The 19,123-nt window shown below is 35.5% G+C and overlaps 2 protein-coding genes across 4 annotated transcripts; one reads left to right on the top strand and one right to left on the bottom strand.

Moving 5' to 3' along the window:
- Window positions 1–286: 286 nt before the first annotated feature.
- Edc3 (Enhancer of mRNA-decapping protein 3) lies at window positions 287–11,351 on the bottom strand. Of its 2 annotated transcripts, XM_088268105.1 has the most exons (6): window positions 10,870–11,351; window positions 7,550–7,893; window positions 6,186–6,367; window positions 5,173–5,314; window positions 3,875–4,079; window positions 287–3,120 (listed from the first exon to the last, which is right to left on the bottom strand). In XM_088268105.1, exons 1-6 carry the CDS (start codon window positions 11,022–11,024, stop codon window positions 2,646–2,648), a joined length of 1,503 nt encoding a protein of 500 aa, XP_088124231.1. In that variant the 5' UTR covers window positions 11,025–11,351; the 3' UTR covers window positions 287–2,645. The 2 variants fall into 2 exon arrangements, 1 of the variants encoding a protein (XP_088124231.1); XR_015838330.1 differs by lacking the exons at window positions 287–3,120; window positions 3,875–4,079; window positions 5,173–5,314; window positions 6,186–6,367; window positions 10,870–11,351 and adding an exon at window positions 8,411–10,863 and having other exon boundaries at window positions 7,788–7,893.
- Window positions 11,352–12,182: 831 nt separating this feature from the next.
- GatB (glutamyl-tRNA(Gln) amidotransferase subunit B, mitochondrial) lies at window positions 12,183–19,120 on the top strand. Of its 2 annotated transcripts, XM_088268054.1 has the most exons (6): window positions 12,183–12,758; window positions 14,943–15,119; window positions 16,901–17,053; window positions 17,775–17,947; window positions 18,426–18,666; window positions 18,749–19,116. In XM_088268054.1, exons 1-6 carry the CDS (start codon window positions 12,333–12,335, stop codon window positions 18,755–18,757), a joined length of 1,179 nt encoding a protein of 392 aa, XP_088124180.1. In that variant the 5' UTR covers window positions 12,183–12,332; the 3' UTR covers window positions 18,758–19,116. The 2 variants fall into 2 exon arrangements, with proteins under 2 accessions (XP_088124180.1, XP_088124179.1); XM_088268053.1 differs by having other exon boundaries at window positions 18,426–19,120.
- Window positions 19,121–19,123: the final 3 nt, after the last annotated feature.

The following is a 19,123-nucleotide window of genomic DNA, read 5'->3' as shown; positions in this document are numbered from 1 at the left end:
ACGTAGGCGGACATCATAAGAATACAAATATTATTCATTTTTATGAAAATTATAATTGAAACGTGATTTACAGACCACCCCGTATATAAGAGAGAGATAGCAAGAGCGAAAATCACAGCTAACTTCTTCTAGGAGAGATAATGTTGAATAAACATTGTGTCGGTTTATCAAGGTCCAGCACAAAAGTATTAAAGATAAGGTTCTCGGCAAATAGCACCATGTGACATGTAGCTCATATCATATCTTGGGGAAGGAGAAGAGGTTATCATAAAGAAAAGATCTTCGCTTTTGAGAGCATGCCAACACAAACATTACATGTTTATTTCCTTGCATTTGTTCCACTTGCTAAATATTATAACAACAATGAGTACAACACAGGAACCAATTTAATAAAAATATATAAGAGTCAAGAAACAAATCTCGTAAGTTTTAATTCAGATGGGCCGTGTTTTTCGATATATATGTAGTTCCGTATGAGCATTATCTCCCATACACATTTCGTGTATCTCAAGATGTGAGACTGCTGCACGACTTTCTCCCCGCGAGTCTTTTGTCATGTGTGAGGGGTCTCAAGCGCATATCCACTATGTTTGTGAACAAGTAACACTCCACGATTGCTACTACTGGATATTGTCCACACACTCGGAGTGTGCAGTGATCTGGTAATATTGACATTGACCCACTACGATCAGATTTGCAGTGAGCAACAGTGAACATTTTGGATTATTATCTTTGATTCACGATAATCTATTTACAATATTTCTGCATTAAAAAATCACATTATTAGTAATTAAAAACAAACTATGGAAAATCTTTACAAATGGGTATTTAAAAATTATTATTTACATAGTACAATGACAAATATTTACAAACGTTGGAGATTATTCAAGTTACGTGTTCATATATCACTCACTCCTTTCAACAACATCATATTTCAAAAATCGTAAATTTTCAGTTGTGCATGTTTTCGGAATGCCCAGAAAATGTACCATATCCCAGCAAAAGCGGCATATTTTTAACTCAATATTTACCCGCTACAGGGCAGAAAGTGTTGTTTTTGCATTTTGAAGAAAAGGTATTGTTTAATAATTTTTTTTAAATATACTAAATATTTTTCAAATGGAGAAAAAACATTCAGGTTTTACCCAAAAAGATCTGTTGCACAGTAAAAAATTTAATGAGTTTAACTTTAAAAACGATCTCCAGAAAAATCTAGTTTTTTAATATGACGTTGAAAGGAGTGAGCGATATAACTTACATGTGCATCAACGCTGTCTTCTTTCAGAAACCTTATTTTCAGGGTAAGAAGCAAAGGCGCCAATCTTTGAAAAATCTACAAAACTATCTTTGAATGTACAAATTCAATCAGATTATCTGATCTGTAACATTTGAGCAAGAAATGCATCATTCTTACACGTGAAAAACCTTTCTTACATTTACCTTAGAAGCAAATTATATGATTTAAGAAGAATTAATTAAACTGTTAAGATGTTTGAATTATAAATCATTTTTATAATTAAAATATCTTAAGTCCTATATTTTTTAGTTTTCACAGTGTAAATTCATCTGAATCTTATATTCCTTCTGTGAGATGAGATCAGTTTCTATTGATTTTCTCAAGAGTGTCGCTTTTGCTTTATGCCCCTTAATTTATTAGTAGAGACCCATAACCTCAATATAAGGAAAATATAAAAAATATAAATATTATTTTCCTATTTCTGAATACACGAGATATTATTCCTTAACTCTCAAATATACGCACAGCGTTGATTGGGTGAAAGTAATAAAAATGGGATTATTTAAAAACAATTATAAAAAAAATTAATCGTTTCTTATTCTATATCAGTGATGACATAATCTTGAAATAATTGTGATCAAATCCAAAATGATAATTTAAAACTATTTAACTATAAATATCTTCAAATTGTCAAATAGATAGAATTATTAAAATTGTCAACATCGTAATTAAGTATATTTAAAATTACAGCACACATACGGAATAGTTCGATGATTCCGGTAAATATAAATAGAAATAGTTTCACAAAAAAAGGGTATCATCACTTGCGAAGAATATGGGAATGACATACTCTATGTATGGCAATTTTGAAGATTCTCCATGTATTTATAAAAATCTAATATTCATTCCTTTAAAAAAAATTGGAATCCATAAATTGCATCACCACAAGCGCAGGCACTTCATGTTAATATTCAATATGCTTTTATTTTTTGTACTGCGTCGCGGCGCTATATGCGTTGCTGTAAAAACATTATTTTTTAAACATATAATTACATCACTCAGTTATATTTTTTTTCCACCTTTTTAAATGTAGAGAGTTAATCTTTCATGTATCCTTAATTTCCTTACAGATTTCAATAATAAAAGTATCGATTATCTTGTAATTTTTAAAAAACAAATTTATACGCTAATAAAGAAGTGATAATACCGTATTCCGTCCACAAAGTAAAAACACAATAATCTGATCAACGACACATTTTACGTAAATAGACAATGGTAGACGTCACAAATTTAGATGATGTCACTTGAACAGTCAGTCAATTGTTCGCGCGAATTTTCAGGGTTGTCTGTTTGACCTGATTGCGAAGGGTTTCTTTGGCGGCTTCGTTTTGCCACAGCGATTGTTTGATCAGGAATCGTTGGGGTGGAGAGGGATGACGAATTTCGAGCCGAAGGGCGAGCTGTATTGGATCCCGAGGTCCGTGAAGATCTTCTTAGGGATCGCCATATTGCAAAGATACAGCTTTCCGTTATCCAGAGAGTGCGACAACGGCAACCCGGGGAGGAGGGAGTATTTCGTGATTATTCCCGGCGTCCCGATGGCAGGAGGGTCTAAGGCCAGAACGGGAGCGCGGCTTTGCGATGTCCATTCCGTCAGATGTGGGTAGGAGGTCGGTTCGTCGCTATCCTCGCAGAGCGCGGTGATGATCAGGTCCACCGACGGCAGATCCTGTATGTTGGTAGTGAGCTTGTTACCCGTCATCTGGTAGACATTGAGATGCTGTCGCAGCACCCCCTGCAGATCGGCCCCGGCCACCAGCACGACCGTGGAGACCCCGTGGCAGGCGAGGTGTCGCGCGCAAGTCACTCCCACTGCCCCCTGTCTGGAATAATCACAAAAACAATAACCATAAGAATAACTGATGTTAGTGGGAACTATTCAGACTATCATATTCTTAAAACACTCTCCGTATCATTCATCGTTCACTTTGTGTAATATGTACCACTTTTATTGGTATTACACAAAGTATGATAAGGAGAGTGTTTTATTACCATACCACAAAGTTATCAATATATACAAGGTTATCACAAAGTTATTAATATACAAAATATTTCATATTTTTCTTTATCTGTTGAGATGCCAAAATATAAAAATAACTTTTAAGTGGAAAAACCTAGATTTGTGAAAAAGGATTCGGATACATTTAGATTTTCCCTTCATTTAAAGTTTATTTTTCCAGTCCCTTGAAAAACGTAAAATAAGGGTTTCTCTGTATTAAGTTAAATAGAGACCAGGTATCTGGTGATGTGAAAGTAGGTACAATAGGTAAGTAGATAGTAACACAAATTCTCTATAACTGTGACGCACTCACAAACGAAGTCACATCCTTGGAGGACCACTACTAGACTCCGAGAAGGTGAAGCTCTTACAACCAAAACAGGTTGTGAGCTACATGACTTACGTAGGTCTTGAGAGTGAGCTTTGACACAGAGGAAGGTCACAACAAACCTAATATGGTCGCAGTGACGTAAGGGATGCAAGATCTCTTGACCTCATATTAATAAAATAAAAATTAGGTAGTAGGTCGTACGGGTCGGTACAGTATGCAGATAGCTAGCCAAGTGAGTGTGGGGTACCTGTGCGGGCCGATGAGGAAGGCCACGGTGGGCACCTGATGCAGGTTGCGCGGGTGCAGGCGCCGCCCGCCGCCCAGCAGCTGCAGCGCCACCTCCGCGCCCGCCCGCCCCAGCAGCTCACCCCCGCCGAGCCCCACGCGCGCGCACGCCGCTATCACGCGCCCGCGCAGCTCCCGCGACACCGACGGAATTACCAGCCCGTCATCTGGGGTGAGGACAAACCGGTTAGCTAGACCTTACCGCATATATAGGGTCTTTCAATAAGGACTTTCAAAGTTGATAGTGGCTATATTGTTGATGCTCCATCTGTCAAATTGGTTGTCATTTACTCAGTATGTTATGGCAAATTACCATGGATGAATATAGCGTTCAACAACAAATGCAAATGATAAAATTATAATTTTTTTTATCAAAATAAGTGTTCTGTTTGGGCAACCTATGCTCCGTTGGGTGTGGATAAGGGTAAAAAAAAAATATATATATATATATATATATATACAGTGAAACCTCTATCCATCGTTCCTCGAATAATCGTTTTCCCGGATGTGTCGTTTATTTCTACTACCCCGGATTCTTTTCATACAAAAATAGATCGCATTGATCGTTTCTCTATCATCATTTTATCGCATTTATCGTTTGAATTACGCTCCAAATTTGATATTTTTTACTATAAAAATTTAAAATAATAATCAATTGTCTTTTTTTTCTTAAATAAACAAATTTGAATACTTATCAATTAGTTTTATTGTCAATTTGCATGATACCCGTTTCCGTTTTTTTTGTATTTTTTTCTAAAATCAACTATTTTTGTGCAAATTTGCAAAAAAGTACACTCGAGTTACTGGTATGTTATACGAATTGTTTTCCCGCATTTATTGTTTTCCCGCATTCATAGTTTATTTTGATAGGTCCCTTGAAAAACGATAGATAGAGGTTTCACTGTATATTTATATACTGAAAGCGTTTTTCAGGACTATTATCCTTTTTTCATTAGTCAATGTGCACTTTTTCTAGGTATGTCGGCACTTTAGACTTCAGAAAAGGCGTGCAATGTATGGAGAGCGAAAACTGCGAGTCATCAATAATTCGTGCATACATTCCGGATAGCACTGCCACGTCCATCATTTGATTATCACATCAGCGTCAAAGTTACGTATTTTTTATTACACAATTCTTATCAATTCAATTTTAATAAGAGATAATATATCAAACGGTCCATTAAGGTTAATTTGCTTTCCAAATGATATGATGTGATTTTATGGACCACTAGTTAATGGACCACTTCACGGTGTACTTACCTGTGACATATTCTAGGGTGCCTCTCCCATCGCTGGGTATGACGATGGCTCTGTAGGCGGCGGGCTGTGAGGTCAGGATGTTCTCATCGTGTCGGTATTGCTGCTCACTCATGTTCCTTCTTAGGTGGTCAGTTTGTCTCACCTTGGGGTCAGCAAAAGATAAAGACTCTAAACTTAGTACATAACAGTTAACTAATGTGATTGTAATAATAATTTTAGACAACTGTTGTTTTCATAAATCAAGTGCTGTTTAAATAATAAAAAAAAACTGTATTTCCAACTGCCTGAGTCATTTGGTCTGAATTACTCCAGAAAGATATGATTAGGAAGCTTTCATTTTAATGATATGCTTAAATATTGATAACACTTGTGGCATATTTCACTGATTTTAATAAAAAAAAATTACATCTCAACATAGATGAAGAAGAATATGGAAGTCTGGGCTACGGGGCTTAAAACTGTCATAGGCTGTTTTAAGCGATCGCTTTACACACATGTAACATTCACCAATTCTACCCATGATTGACAATCACACTACTGAAATTCTCGGAATTTCTTTATATATATATATATATATATATATATATATATATATATATATATATATATATATATATATATATATATATATATATATATATATATATATATATATATATATATATATATATATATATATATATATATATATATATATATATATTTATTAAGATTTAGATTTAGATTTTAATCACAACCATGAGAAAAGCAAGAAAAACATCCTTTTAATTTTTTATTTAAGCTTATAATTTGACCAGTTCATTTATTTACAACATTTAGAGTGTGTCCAAATATGTAGTTATTTGAGTGTGTATTTGGACACTTTGATTCATCTACACCTTTAGCAATAGTTCTTGCATATATTTTATTTTCATGTATTTTTAATGTGTGCAATTTAAATTTTTTAAAGTTTGTAATGTATATATTAATTGAAATAAATAAATTGAATTGAAAATGTTGATTCTAATACACACCACATCGGGTTTCTGCGCTTGGTTGAGTTCTTCCCACAATGCTTGCTTATCAAACAGGGCCAAGTTCTTCTCGAAGTCAAAGTCCTGAGTCATGATGGGGTCATCACTGGGGGTTCCGAAGCAAGCTTCGTTCCGCCGTTTCTGTTTGTCTTTCTTGTTAGGAGTCCCTCCCATCATCGCACCTGGAAAGATACACATCATGTTTCTTTGTAATTATATACTATACAATTAATTACAAATTACATAATTATAGTTCTTATAAATAGCCTTATTTGTATGCATTGATACTTAAAAAGTAAAAGTTGTTTTTAACTAACTAACCATCATGCCGCTTCCCGAAGAGGTAGGCAGAGAAAATAGAACGCCACACCACTCTGTCTACGTAAACATTCTCTGCCTCTTCCTCGTTCATGCATCTATCTCCTCATACATACCCGCCGATTGTTACGACTGCTAACCTGACCACATTCAAGTATTTGGCATATCTGATCGTGCCATGTTTTCTCGGTCTTCCTCTACTCCTTTTTCCAATTACATTCGCCTCATAAATTTGTTTTACCGTCTTTCCTCACTCATTCGTTCTACATGTCCAAACCATCTCAACACACCGTTCTTAATTTTATTGATAATGCTTATCTCAGTTGTTTTTTATTATTTAATTATGATCAATGTTATAAATCGAGGATACTAAGCTATTATATTGAAGAAAGTTATTAAATAAGGATAAGTTTTGACTTTTGACATTTTAAATTTTAAACGATGTATGAAGGTTAAGTTACAAAAATCCTCTGTGAAATAGGAAAATATATATTTCCTCTACGTTGATTGCATAGTTAAAATTGTTGTAAATAGCGATTATCAAAAACCGGCCCGTAGTCTAGGGATAAAAAAGAAAAACAATAATATTTGCATGTCATTTTTTGAATTAATATTGTTCAAATTGGGACCATTTAAGTCCTCATATATCGCTCACTCTTTTCAACAGCGTCATAAATCAAAAAACTTGATTTTTCAGGAGAATGTTTTTAAAGTTTAAAAATATATTATGTACAATGTATTAAAAATAAATATAAAGCCACTTATTGAACTTACTGTGCAATAGATCTTTTTAGGTAAAACCTGAAAAATATTTAGTCTATTAAAAAAATTAATTAAACAGTACCTTTTCTTCAAAATGCAAAAACAACACTTTCTGCCCTGTAGCGGGTAAATATTAAGTTAAAAATATGCCGCTTGTGCTGGGATATAGAACATTTTCTAGGCATTCCGAAAACATGCACAACTGAGAATTGGTGATTTTTGATTTATGACGTTCTTGAAAGGAGTGAGCGATATATTCTTAAAAACACATGAATACTTCTTACCTCCATTAATATTTCTGTTATTTTTTCCCTGTATATCAATAGGTTTGCTCTTGGCATTTGTATTATTGGAGGGTTGTGGCAAGATTTGAAAGCCGTTTGTGTAGCCCGGGTTAGATTTCTGATTGAAGTTCTGGTATTTAGCGGGCTGCTGTAGGTAATTTCCCGAGCTATTGGGTAAACTCTGGCTGTTTCCATAATTCCCGTCACTGGTGGATGGCACTTGCTCTGTGATGGATAATTTTTGTGTTTTCTTCGCTACTTTTGTGACTTGGACTGTGCTTTGCGGTTTTTCTTTAGCAGCTGAATTCGCATCAATTATTTGTATTTCTTTTATGTCCGAGGCTCTGGAAAAAACGCAATTTATTAGATAACTGTTGACTAAAATCACCTGTAATAAACTACATCAAGAAATTTTTTTGAACAGCAATAGCGACTTTCATGCCACATTAAAAAAAATGGATAAAAATCAGTGGTGTACCTGAAGAATGAGACAATTTGTCAACATTTTCTTAATGCACTTTGAACTAAAACATAATGGAACTTTGAATTCATCCCAATTTCATGGGTTATTATGACCGTAAGAGATAAATCAAGAGATTGTATTTTTATGAAACCTTCAAATCTTATTAATCTCAAAACATGGTTTGTTAATAATGGGGCTAGCGATATGTCCGATAAATAGTTATTTTTTGCATCTACGATGAAAGGCTGGTTAGTAAATTTGGGCTATAACTTTATCATATAATTTTATTATCATTGACAGAACTTTTTTTTATTAACATGAGTTATAGTTAGTGCATAAAATAGAAGGAAATTTGGCATACATATAAAAACCGTCTTGATTTCTAGCATCTAACTCACCGAAATTGAAATTATTTGCAGTGTATGTGTGCCGATAAGTGAAATTAATATAATTAGGAGTCTGCTTCTTCGTCGGGGTGATAATCTTCTATAGTTACGTTGTACCCACTCTGGGATTTCTCTTTATAAAGCACTTTGTAACACATAATGGAATTTTGTACATTTCTAGACACCTGAAGGCTGCGTTCTTCATTGGAGTCATTGTCCGTCAGTATATGAAGACCTTCGTCAATAAGCGAGAACGCTTCGGACATTTGATTAGTGGATAAAGTACAGGAGCTGTCATATTCCTCTTTGATATTAGATTTCTTTGCGGCGCTGGAATTTCCCTTTTTTTTCTTTTTGATAGTTACATTTTCAAACTGCTTGGGAGGGGTTTTTGCAACAGTTCTTAGCAAATCAGAAATAAGAAAATTAGATAAGTTTTCTTCTTCGGCTTGTAGTAATTCTACGACATCGACTCCGTCTAATCCCAGAGTATCGGCTTGCTTAATTATATCTTCGTATACTTTAGTGACAGTTTCCGGAGTGGAGAAATCATCTAGCTCGAAGATGCATTCAGGCCAGATGTTTTTCCACATGTAATTCATGGTTAAAGCGCTCACTTCCTCCCAGGTGTCGGCCATTATCTCTACTGCATCGATGAGGGTAAAATTCTTCCAGAATGTGAAGAATCTGGATTGCTTTCCCTCCTCGACTTCCTTGATAAGTTGGCGGAAAATTCCCCTCATATAGAAAGCTTGGAAGTTTGTGACGACCCCCTGGTCAGTGTGCTGCAGTAAGGCAGATATAGACTTGGGTATATAAACTACTTGCACGAAATCAGATAGTTCATTTAAATTCACGGGATGCCCCGGCATTTCGTCTATTATTAATAAGCACTTTTGAGAAATATGTTTCTTCTCGCAATATTTTCTAACAGCGGGACAGAAGAAAGAAATGAACCATTCTTCGAAAATGCCGGTCGTCATCCAGGCCGATTTGTTGGTTCGCCAAGTGACGGGTAAAGTGTACTGGGAGTCTTTCAGTTTATCGAGAGGATTGTCCAAATGGTAAATGAGCAGTGGTTTCATTTTGAAATCTCCCGATGCATTACTACCGAGGAGAAGAGTGAGGCGATCTTTAAACGCCCGAAATTCAGCGCCGGTGAGTTCTTCCGGGGAGAGAAAAGACTTGGAAGGCACGCTCTTCCAAAACACACTGGTTTCATTCACTTTGAACACTTGCTGCGGTAGGTAATGACCCTCTTGGATGACGTTTCTTAAGTATCCCAAATATTTATCGAGGTCCTCTGTAGCTGACGAGAGATTTTCCGTCAGTAACCGGATGTTGTTTAAAGAATGTCTCTTTTTAAACCTGTCGAACCATCCATTGCTGGCGTAAAACGGTTTAGAGGCGGAGTCGTCTCCTACGACGGATTGTAAACTGCTGTAAAAGCTTCGAGCTTTTTCTCGGATCAGAGATACGGTGATGGGAATATTCCTCTGAAGATGATCTTCGATCCAAGCGTTCAGGACTCGTTCCATTTGTTCCAAAATATTGTGTCGAAAGGAAGCGATCTTCCTGGAGCAAGGAGTCGCTCTCTGCGCCCACGACAATATCTTATCTCTGTTGCTCCTTATTGTGGACAGTGTGGAGCGGGCGAGTCCCAAGTCCTGAGACAACTTGGTGATACTCTCTCCGGCGGCAAACCGATTCAACACCTCCATCTTGATCTCCAGAGATATAAACTGTCGCTTCTTCACCCGTTTGCGGAAAAGAGAGCTTGAAAGTTTTTTGGAAGACATCTTTACCGGAGCACTTTCACTCGACATTTACGCACATTAAGTCAGTTTACTTCCTCAATAAAGCGGCGTAAATAATCAAATTTTTATAATTATGTTTTTTAGGTAGTCATAACGATGTTCAAAGTAAAACTTTAAAAAGGCCATATGTGTGTGGTATAAGTGTAATAATATTAATGAAGAACTAGATTTGAAAATAATTTATGCTATTTGATAAATAAATTGACAGGTGAATTCTTCACAGAAAAGTCAGTTTTGTTAATGCAAATGGACCGCAGTCATGCGTAAATTTAGAGCAAACATACTATTAACCAACAGAATCAAACACAAAGAACATCTAGAGCTATCCGGAAAACTTCCCATCACACCAAAACGGCTACTCACATCGTGCATTGTGACAGCGACAGGATTTTTTTATTGTTAACCTCACTTTTATTAAACACCATAAATACCAATATATTCAGCATATAATATCCATTACGAGTTCAGTTAGAACATTTAATCCGTTCATTTTTTGTTTGGCGTCGTTTTTATTTGGACGCGAGATTTTTTTTTAAACGTACCTACACTGATTTTCATAATTATACAGTTACAAATATGTACATAATGATAGTTGCAAAATTTATTTAGGAATCAAAGGAAAATAATAAAAGTAGAAAGATGAAATGGATTTACTTTAGTGTGACTTGAGGCTTTGGGTAGGGGAAACCATTCCGGAACGCTCGAGTCAGAGTGATTGAAGATCCATCGGCTTCGACTATCGTGCCTTGATAGCATCCAAGTGGCTCGTCGCAATTAATAGACACGCCGCATCCGATCCACGAAGACATAGCTGGGTACTTTAATTAATATTTATGAAGTTCAAACCTAAAGTAATGCCTATTTAAAGTAATCTAGCGTCTTTATTGAACTATACGCGAAAAACATATATGCGCAATTGTATCAATATGAACGCGGAAATTTGAGACGATATGTTGAAAATTCAGAACAATAAACAATAAAACGGGGTTAACTTTTACACATAAATAGTTAGTTTATCGACCCGTACTATAAAAATCACAATTATAAACATTCAAAATGCACAATACGACAAATAAAGATTCCGTGGCTTCCACTTTCCAAAGATTCCGAATTCGGCATCCATAGAAGAAAAAAAATGTTTTGACAGTTCAGTGCTGCCATATGCTAAATCAAAAAAATCTGAATTAAACAGTCTAGAAATCTGTATAGAATCAATTACCCAAAATATAAAATTTATTTTTATTAATTTTGGAAAAAACAGATCCTTTTCTATTTTTCGTTTATAGCATGGATCATTTTAATTGTTTTGAAAGTAATAATCCTTCCAACGTTTCAGTACTTATTATCAAATGTTCGAATCTATACATATTTTCATTCTTCTGTTTTATCATATCCTGTGTCCAATTCCAAAAATCTGTATGGAACTAAAGTACTACCTAATAGTTAAATCTGTCATCTGTAACGGCAGCCTAAAATCTGTATCAATACAGATAAATCTTTTTTTTGTCGCAAAAATGTGACAGCTGCTTCCTTTTTTCTTCTGTGGTCTCAATCTTCTGGATTGGTTTGTAGTAACAAATGACACTTCCTTCGTCATTCTCTCTCTTCTACTCCTTACCCTCTTTAGCAAGTAACCGTTTTTTTCATTTTAAATTTAAGTTTTACTTGGTAAATACCATTGATAGTGGTAATCATCAATTTGAACATAAATACATATCACCACAAAATGACTGCCCAATGAATTAATGCTTTTTTCGTTTACTTAGGTTCCAAAGGACAAAGTGCTCATAAATTCCATTTCGTCTGGCAAATAAGAAAGGCTATATTTTTTTATTGGGCGCATACCACATAATTTATTATCGGGTAGGACCTTTCTCAGAAATTAATACAAAAAAATTGTAAAAAAAATCACAAAAAATTCCGATGACTGGAATAGATGAAAACATAAATAATCTATGGTAGAAGATGTCAATATGAAAAAAGAAATGTCAAATAAGCTCGACCTGTCAAAATGAACCCTCATGCGTAATAATGATTTAAGACAACTGACCCAATTTTGAAATCTTTCTAAATTTATAATTTGCTAAATAAATATTATAAACACCTTTCTACCAACAATGTATTCGTTAACACTTAACATCGTCCCAAGGTCGTGTATGTGTCGATATTTCTACACCGGCAAAAGATACAAAAGCGTTCATACGAATAAACTTCCGAAAGAAAATTGGAAAACTGTCGTAGGACTAGAAGTCCACGCGCAAATTTCATCTAATTCAAAACTTTTCTCGGGCGCAAAGTCAGATTTTGGAGCATTGGTGAATAATTGTGTGTCTCTGTTCGACGCCGCCATACCAGGCACTTTGCCAGTGCTGAACAGAAGATGCGTGGAAGCGGCTGTCCTGGCGGCCATCGCCCTCAACTGTAAAATTAACGAAGTGTCGACGTTTGATAGGAAACATTACTTTTATGCAGATCTTCCCGCCGGCTATCAGATAACGCAGCAACGAGCTCCCATTGCCCAAGACGGAAAACTGGAATTTCAAGTAATAATTCTATCTTTGTTGCTTATTTCCACGGAATGTTTTTATAATCCTCTTTCCTGTATATCAGAGGTTCCCAACCCTTGCCCAATTCATATGTGCCCACCACTACCCAACAGTATAAACTTCTTTTAACCCTTATCCGCACTCCAATGGTGCACAGGGCACTGCATCGTATAGACGCATTGTTATCTTGATCGTTAAATACACGAAGGAAAGGTGATCAGCCTTCCGCTTCAGGTACCAGTCCAGGATCATATTCAATAAATATTAGACTGAAATAATAATAATAATAATAAAACCCTTATCCGCACCCAATGGTGCATAGGGCACTGCATCATATAAACGCAGTGTTATCTTGATCGTTTACACATGAAGGAAAGGTGATCAGCCCTCCGCTTCAGGTACCAGTCCAGGGTAATATTGAATAAATATTACAGTGAAAAGTCACTAATATTTATTTTGACCCTCTTGGGAATCGAACCCGGGACCTCCAGCATGGTAGCCTAGCGCGCTAACCACTACACTATGGAGGCGGACTAGTCGGACTAGACAGTATAAACTACGCCACTATAAACATTTTAAAAATGTGAATTGTTCTTATTTATTTGTCAGTTTGAATTTTTTTGAGGGCCAAGGTTTATTAAATATGTTCGTTTGTTGGCAACATTGTATGTATGAGTGGTTCCTTTGCTGATAGTACTTAAAAATAAGTCGATTAAAAATAGGTGGTGCCCGCCACCCTACCGATATTTTAGAATGTGCTCTAGAGTACAAAAGGGTTGGGAACCCCTGCTGTATATCATCGAGTGAGAATTAAACAACACTCCTTATCATTTTATCCACTTTGTGTAATACCATAACTAATATTACCATTATATTCGTCCGCCTCCGTAGTGTAATGGTCAGCATGCTCGCCTACCGTTCTGGAGGTCCCGGGTTCGATTCCCAGGGGGCTTAATAAATATAAGTGATTTTTTCACTGTAATATTTTTTCAATATTACACTGGACTGGTACCTGAAGTGGAAGGCTGATCACCTTTCCTTCATGTGTAAACGATCGAGATAACACTGCGTTTATATGAAGCAGTGCCCTATGCACCATTGGGGTGCGGTAAGGGATTTATTATTTAATATTACCATACCACAAAGTTAACAATGCTTTTAATATTCAAAATAGAGAATTAAACAGTTAAAACAAGTGTTATATTGAATATAAAAAGGCGCTGGAACTTACATCTTGTTTTTAGCCTTTCCAGGAGTATGGACGTAAATGAACGTCGGTGCGAATTTTCCTTAAAGGACTATCGACATTAATGAACGTCGAAGGACGTCTGTCAGTTGGTATGATGTAACTTAACTTGTAAAGCAATGACATCTGTAGATATTTGTATGTAATTTTGTTTTAATTTAAAAACATTTCGAAGAGGTGTTTTAAAAAAAAATATTTTACATAATTCCTGTCTTCATTATACATAGATTTTGTGAAAAAATATTTTTAAAATTACCCTAAAAAAACTCAGTTTCCAGAAAAAGTCGGACATCGAATATTGCACTCCCGGAAAGGTTAGAAACATAGGTCTTTTTTTAATTTCAATTTAAATTCAATTTATTGAAAAATATATTTAAGACCACACGAAGGATGAAAGTAGACTAAATGCAGTCGAAATGCGATCTCTCAGAAGAATGTGCAACAAAACGATGTAGATAGATGTGCGAATAGTGAAATAAGGAAGGAATGCAAAGCTGAGAGAAGAATTATCGATAAAATTAAGAAAGGTGTGTTGAGATGGTTTGGACATGTAGAACGAATGAGTAAGGAAAGAACGGTAAAACAAATTAATGAGGCGAATGTTAGTGGGAAAAGAAGCAGAGGAAGACCGAGAAAAACATGGCACGATCAGGTATGCCGAATACTTGAAAGTGGTCAGGTTAGGAGTCGTAACAATCGGCGGGTATGTATGAGGAGATGCATGAACGTGGAAGAGGCGAAGAATGTTTGCTAGGACAGAGTGGTGTGGCGCTCTATTCTCTCTGCCTACCCCTTCGGGGAAGCGGCGTGATGGTTAGTTAGTTAGTTTTTTTTTAAATTTAAGACCATTGTAAAAAAAAAAACTTTTTTTTTTCTCTTTCCAAAAAACTTCTTTATCTTTGAAATATCTTAAACGTTTTGATGATTTGTTTAAGGTTATCACGGCTGGATCAAATAAAAAACCTTATAAGAAGACATCTATCATTAAACAAATACAGTTGGAACAGGACAGCGGGAAGTCTCTTCACGATATTGAAGCCGGAAGATCACTAGTGGACTTAAACAGAGCTGGAGCCCCACTCATGGAAATTGTTTTTGAACCTGACTTGGAAGTATGGACAGTTCAAATTACATATAACAAAAAAATGTTAATGAACTGATTTTGAGAATCAAATTATTAGTAATCAGCCAATTTTAACATCTATTGTTCTTACTTATGAATTTTTTTTACAAAAATGTTAATAATATTAGTATATAACCACTCACCGAGATTTTTACGTCCACCGGTTTCGAGACGTACCCGTCTCTTCGTCAGGACAATCACTACCACAGCATGCAAACAATACCACCCTTCACCACCATAGCACCATTTACACACTTAAAACTACACAAAATGTTTAACACATGCGATTTTTGGCCGTCCCGAAGACTAACATGCACTAAATGTTTCAGCACAAACATGCGTTACGAGCCGAGATTAAACATGCAATAGGATTACACGTATTAATAAACCATCTTATATACTCGTAGGATGAAAGGAGTGGGCGGGGTTTGAATTGGACATTGACGAATCTTGCTTAGCCGATGTTGAATCAAATAATGGACTATAAGTAAAATTTATTTGGTTGTTAATTGAAGGAATTGTTCTATTGTTCTCTTTAAATGAAAGAAGATGGAAGTAGAAGCATTCCAGGGCCTACGATCTTGCATTTGGCTGGCTTAATATCACTTTATTCAATGCATTCCGCATCATTATCAAATACCGACACACGTGTCACAATAGATTTTAAGAAATAGTGGTATTTACTGAGTAAACCTTAAATAACATTTTTATTGATTTTACCGCAAAGTGACTGCCGAATCAATTAATGAAAATAAAGAAAATCATTCTACAATTATTTATTATTGATCAACCATTAAAAAATATGAATTATTTTTTCAATAGAAAAATGATCTCATTAATGAATTGGGTGTCATGTTTATTTTCACATCTACGTATCTAAAATAATTAAGTTTACTTAGTAATTGATAGCTATTCACTCAACATCATTATCAATTATTGTAAATAAATACTGTGTTTGATAATAAGGTCACAATACAGTATAATAATTATTGGTATTTAAATGTTTGAACTTAAATTTTAAAATGAAGAATAAACTACCTGTTTCAAGACTCTAACCTGGGTCCATTTGGTCCTTGACTAGGTACCATTCAACCGTACTAAACAATGACCGTGAAATGAATCAATCGCTGAAATACAGTCAATACAAGTTATATATATATTTTTTTGACATCTCATAAAAGATGAAGAAGAACATGGAAGTCTGGGCATTTACAGGGCTGACGACCGTCGTAGGCTGGTTTAAGTGATCACTTTACACATATGTAACATTCACCAATTCTACCCATTATTGACAACCACACTACTCAAATTCTTGGAAGTTCTATATATATGAACCAATTTTGAAACATTATTCTTGAATCACTAGAACTTCACTATAGACATTTATTGGTGAGATGAAAAGAAGCTTTTTATTGAGCAGAAACTCTTTTATTAGTATGTGAGGTCACCAATCCTACCCATTATTGACAACTACACTACTCAAATTCTTGGAAGTTCTATATGTATGAACCAATTTAGGAACCTTGTTCTTGAATCACTAGAACTTCACAAGAGACATCTATTGGTGAGATGTAAAGAAGCTTTTTACTAAGCAGAAACTCTTATATTAATATGTATGTAAATGCCCAGACTTCCATATTCTTCTTCATCTTTGATGAGATGTCAAAAAATAATATGAAAATAACTCCTGTAATTGGAGATGATCCAGATTTTGTGAACAAGTATTTGGACACGCTCAAAAGGTTTAACTTATTAATTGATTGGGATCAGGATGGAGAAGAAGCAGCTGCATTAGTCCGAGAACTGGTGTTACTGTTATGCCGACTAGATTGCTGCAGCGGGAAGATGCAGGAAGGGGCTTTGAGAGTCGATGCCAATGTTTCCGTCAATTTGCCTGGTGAACCCTTCGGTACTCGTACTGAGGTAAGAGCCCTCTTTTCTGCCATTTTTCTTTCCAAGTCTTATGGACTTACCAACATCATGTATTTATCAAACAATAGAACACAGCATATCTCAGAGAGAGTAAGGAACACCAGGATAAGAGAAATATGGGAGATCCAAGACGTCGTTAAATCCTGCCAAAAGTGACGTGAATTTATTTTGGAATGTTCTTGTTGTTATTCTCAACGTGCTAGATAGACACCTCTAAAACGGGGCATTTGTTAGCAATAAACTAGAACAACTTGTATTCCCCACTCCCGAGCGCAGATATGGCGAACCGCTGTATAGCGGGTGTCTTTTGAGAAATAGTGAGTTGTCCGATAAATTGAATAACAGGTTTTTTATTTGATCTCCTTGCTTCACTCCGCTTTGCCGCACTGGACATCACTGTGACTCCTTCGCCTCATTGCTGGTGCAAGGACAGTTGGAAAGCTCTTTCTCAGGGATAACGAGGTTGACTTGCGACCCGGTGTGGTCTGTTCTTCGTCTCCTGCTACCCGTACCTCTGTCAGGTAGAAACTTCTAATAGAACGATACCAAGTCGGGGGTCCTTATCAGAGCCACTAAATATTGTTGTATGTGAATAGATGGAGCTATGGGAGCGCGACTGCTCCTTACAACGGACATGTTTGGTTACACTAGCTAAGTGTGTGAAGTAACGAGTCAGTTTCAGTTTTAATTGTATTTATTTTTATTATTATAGATAAAGAACATTGGGTCAGTTCGTGGTGTGGCCGGTGCTGTGAAGTATGAGGCGCAGCGGCAAATAGCTCTTCTGGAGAGAGGAGGAGTCGTTTCTAACCAAACAATGACCTGGGATCCAGAGCTAAAGGCCACTTTACCCATGAGAGATAAAGAAGTCCAACAAGACTACAGGTTACCAAACTGTTTTATATCTACTTGTAAACCTTATTCCCGGAACTTAAATCTTTCATGGTATTATATTATTTACTGATTCGGCATTAACTTTGTGGAATGACATGTTGATTTTTTTTTTTAAATTCAACACTTGAATATACCACTTTAGGAGTTTTATTTTTATATACGACTAGTTTTGAAAACTTACAGATGTTTTTATCAACTGGTAAAAATAAAAATAAATTGGTTTATTTTTAAATTTTTACCAGATGATGAAAACATCTGTAAGTTTTCAAAACTAGTCGTATATAAAAATAAAACTAATTAAGTGGTATATTCAAGTGTTTAATTTTAAAAAAAATATTTCATGGTATTCATGCCTATGTAAGGGTACATTTGTAAAAAAATGTCAAAATACAAAAAATAAGTATTAAGCTGAACAGTATTGTGAAATGCACAAAATGTTATCAAGTTTATTGAAATGATTTATTTCCAGGTATATGCCCGAGCCGAATCTTCCTCCCTTGGTGCTCAATATGACCGAAGTATCTGATCCAGATTTAGTAAATGTTCCAGCATTAAAAAAATCTATTCCAGAACTTCCGGAAGAAACTAGACAAAGGCTAATGTCTATGTACAACCTTACACCTCTACAGACTATACAATTAGTGAACGAGCCTAAATTACAAGATTACTTCGAAAATATTATACAGAATGAAAAGAGAAAACCAAAAACTGTAATTAACATCCTTATCAATGATTTCCTTACCTCTTTAAACAAGAATGATATAGAACTTGAATCTTGCAAATTGTCCTCAGATCGGCTAAGCCAACTCATAGAACTTGTCGACACTGGTTTTATCAATCTACAAACTGCCAGAAAAGTGATTGATTTACTTGTGACAGGAAATAAAAACACCCCCCTGGAAATTGTCAACTCAAACAACTGGAGTTTGATAACGGATGCAGACAAAATAGAGAAGATTTGCCGTAAAGCTCTGGATGAAAATGTTGAGATGGTGAATCTGTACAAAAAAGGCAAAACGAAGATCTTCAGCGCACTTTTAGGAATTGTTGCCAAAGAAACAAGGGGAAGAGCTAATATGGAGATGGTATCGAAGAAATTACAAGACTTATTACAAAATGTATAGGAAAATAAATTAAAATAAAAACATTGTGAAAATTAATTATAAT

Source organism: Brachycentrus maculatus, unplaced genomic scaffold (genome assembly GCF_059751285.1).
Source record: "Brachycentrus maculatus isolate JH-2025_06_01 unplaced genomic scaffold, ASM5975128v1 h1tg000311l, whole genome shotgun sequence".
In the NCBI taxonomy this organism is placed as follows: Eukaryota; Metazoa; Arthropoda; class Insecta; order Trichoptera; family Brachycentridae; genus Brachycentrus; species Brachycentrus maculatus.
The sequence above is the reverse complement of the archived record's forward strand: the minus strand, read 5'-3'. Positions and strand labels throughout refer to the sequence as shown.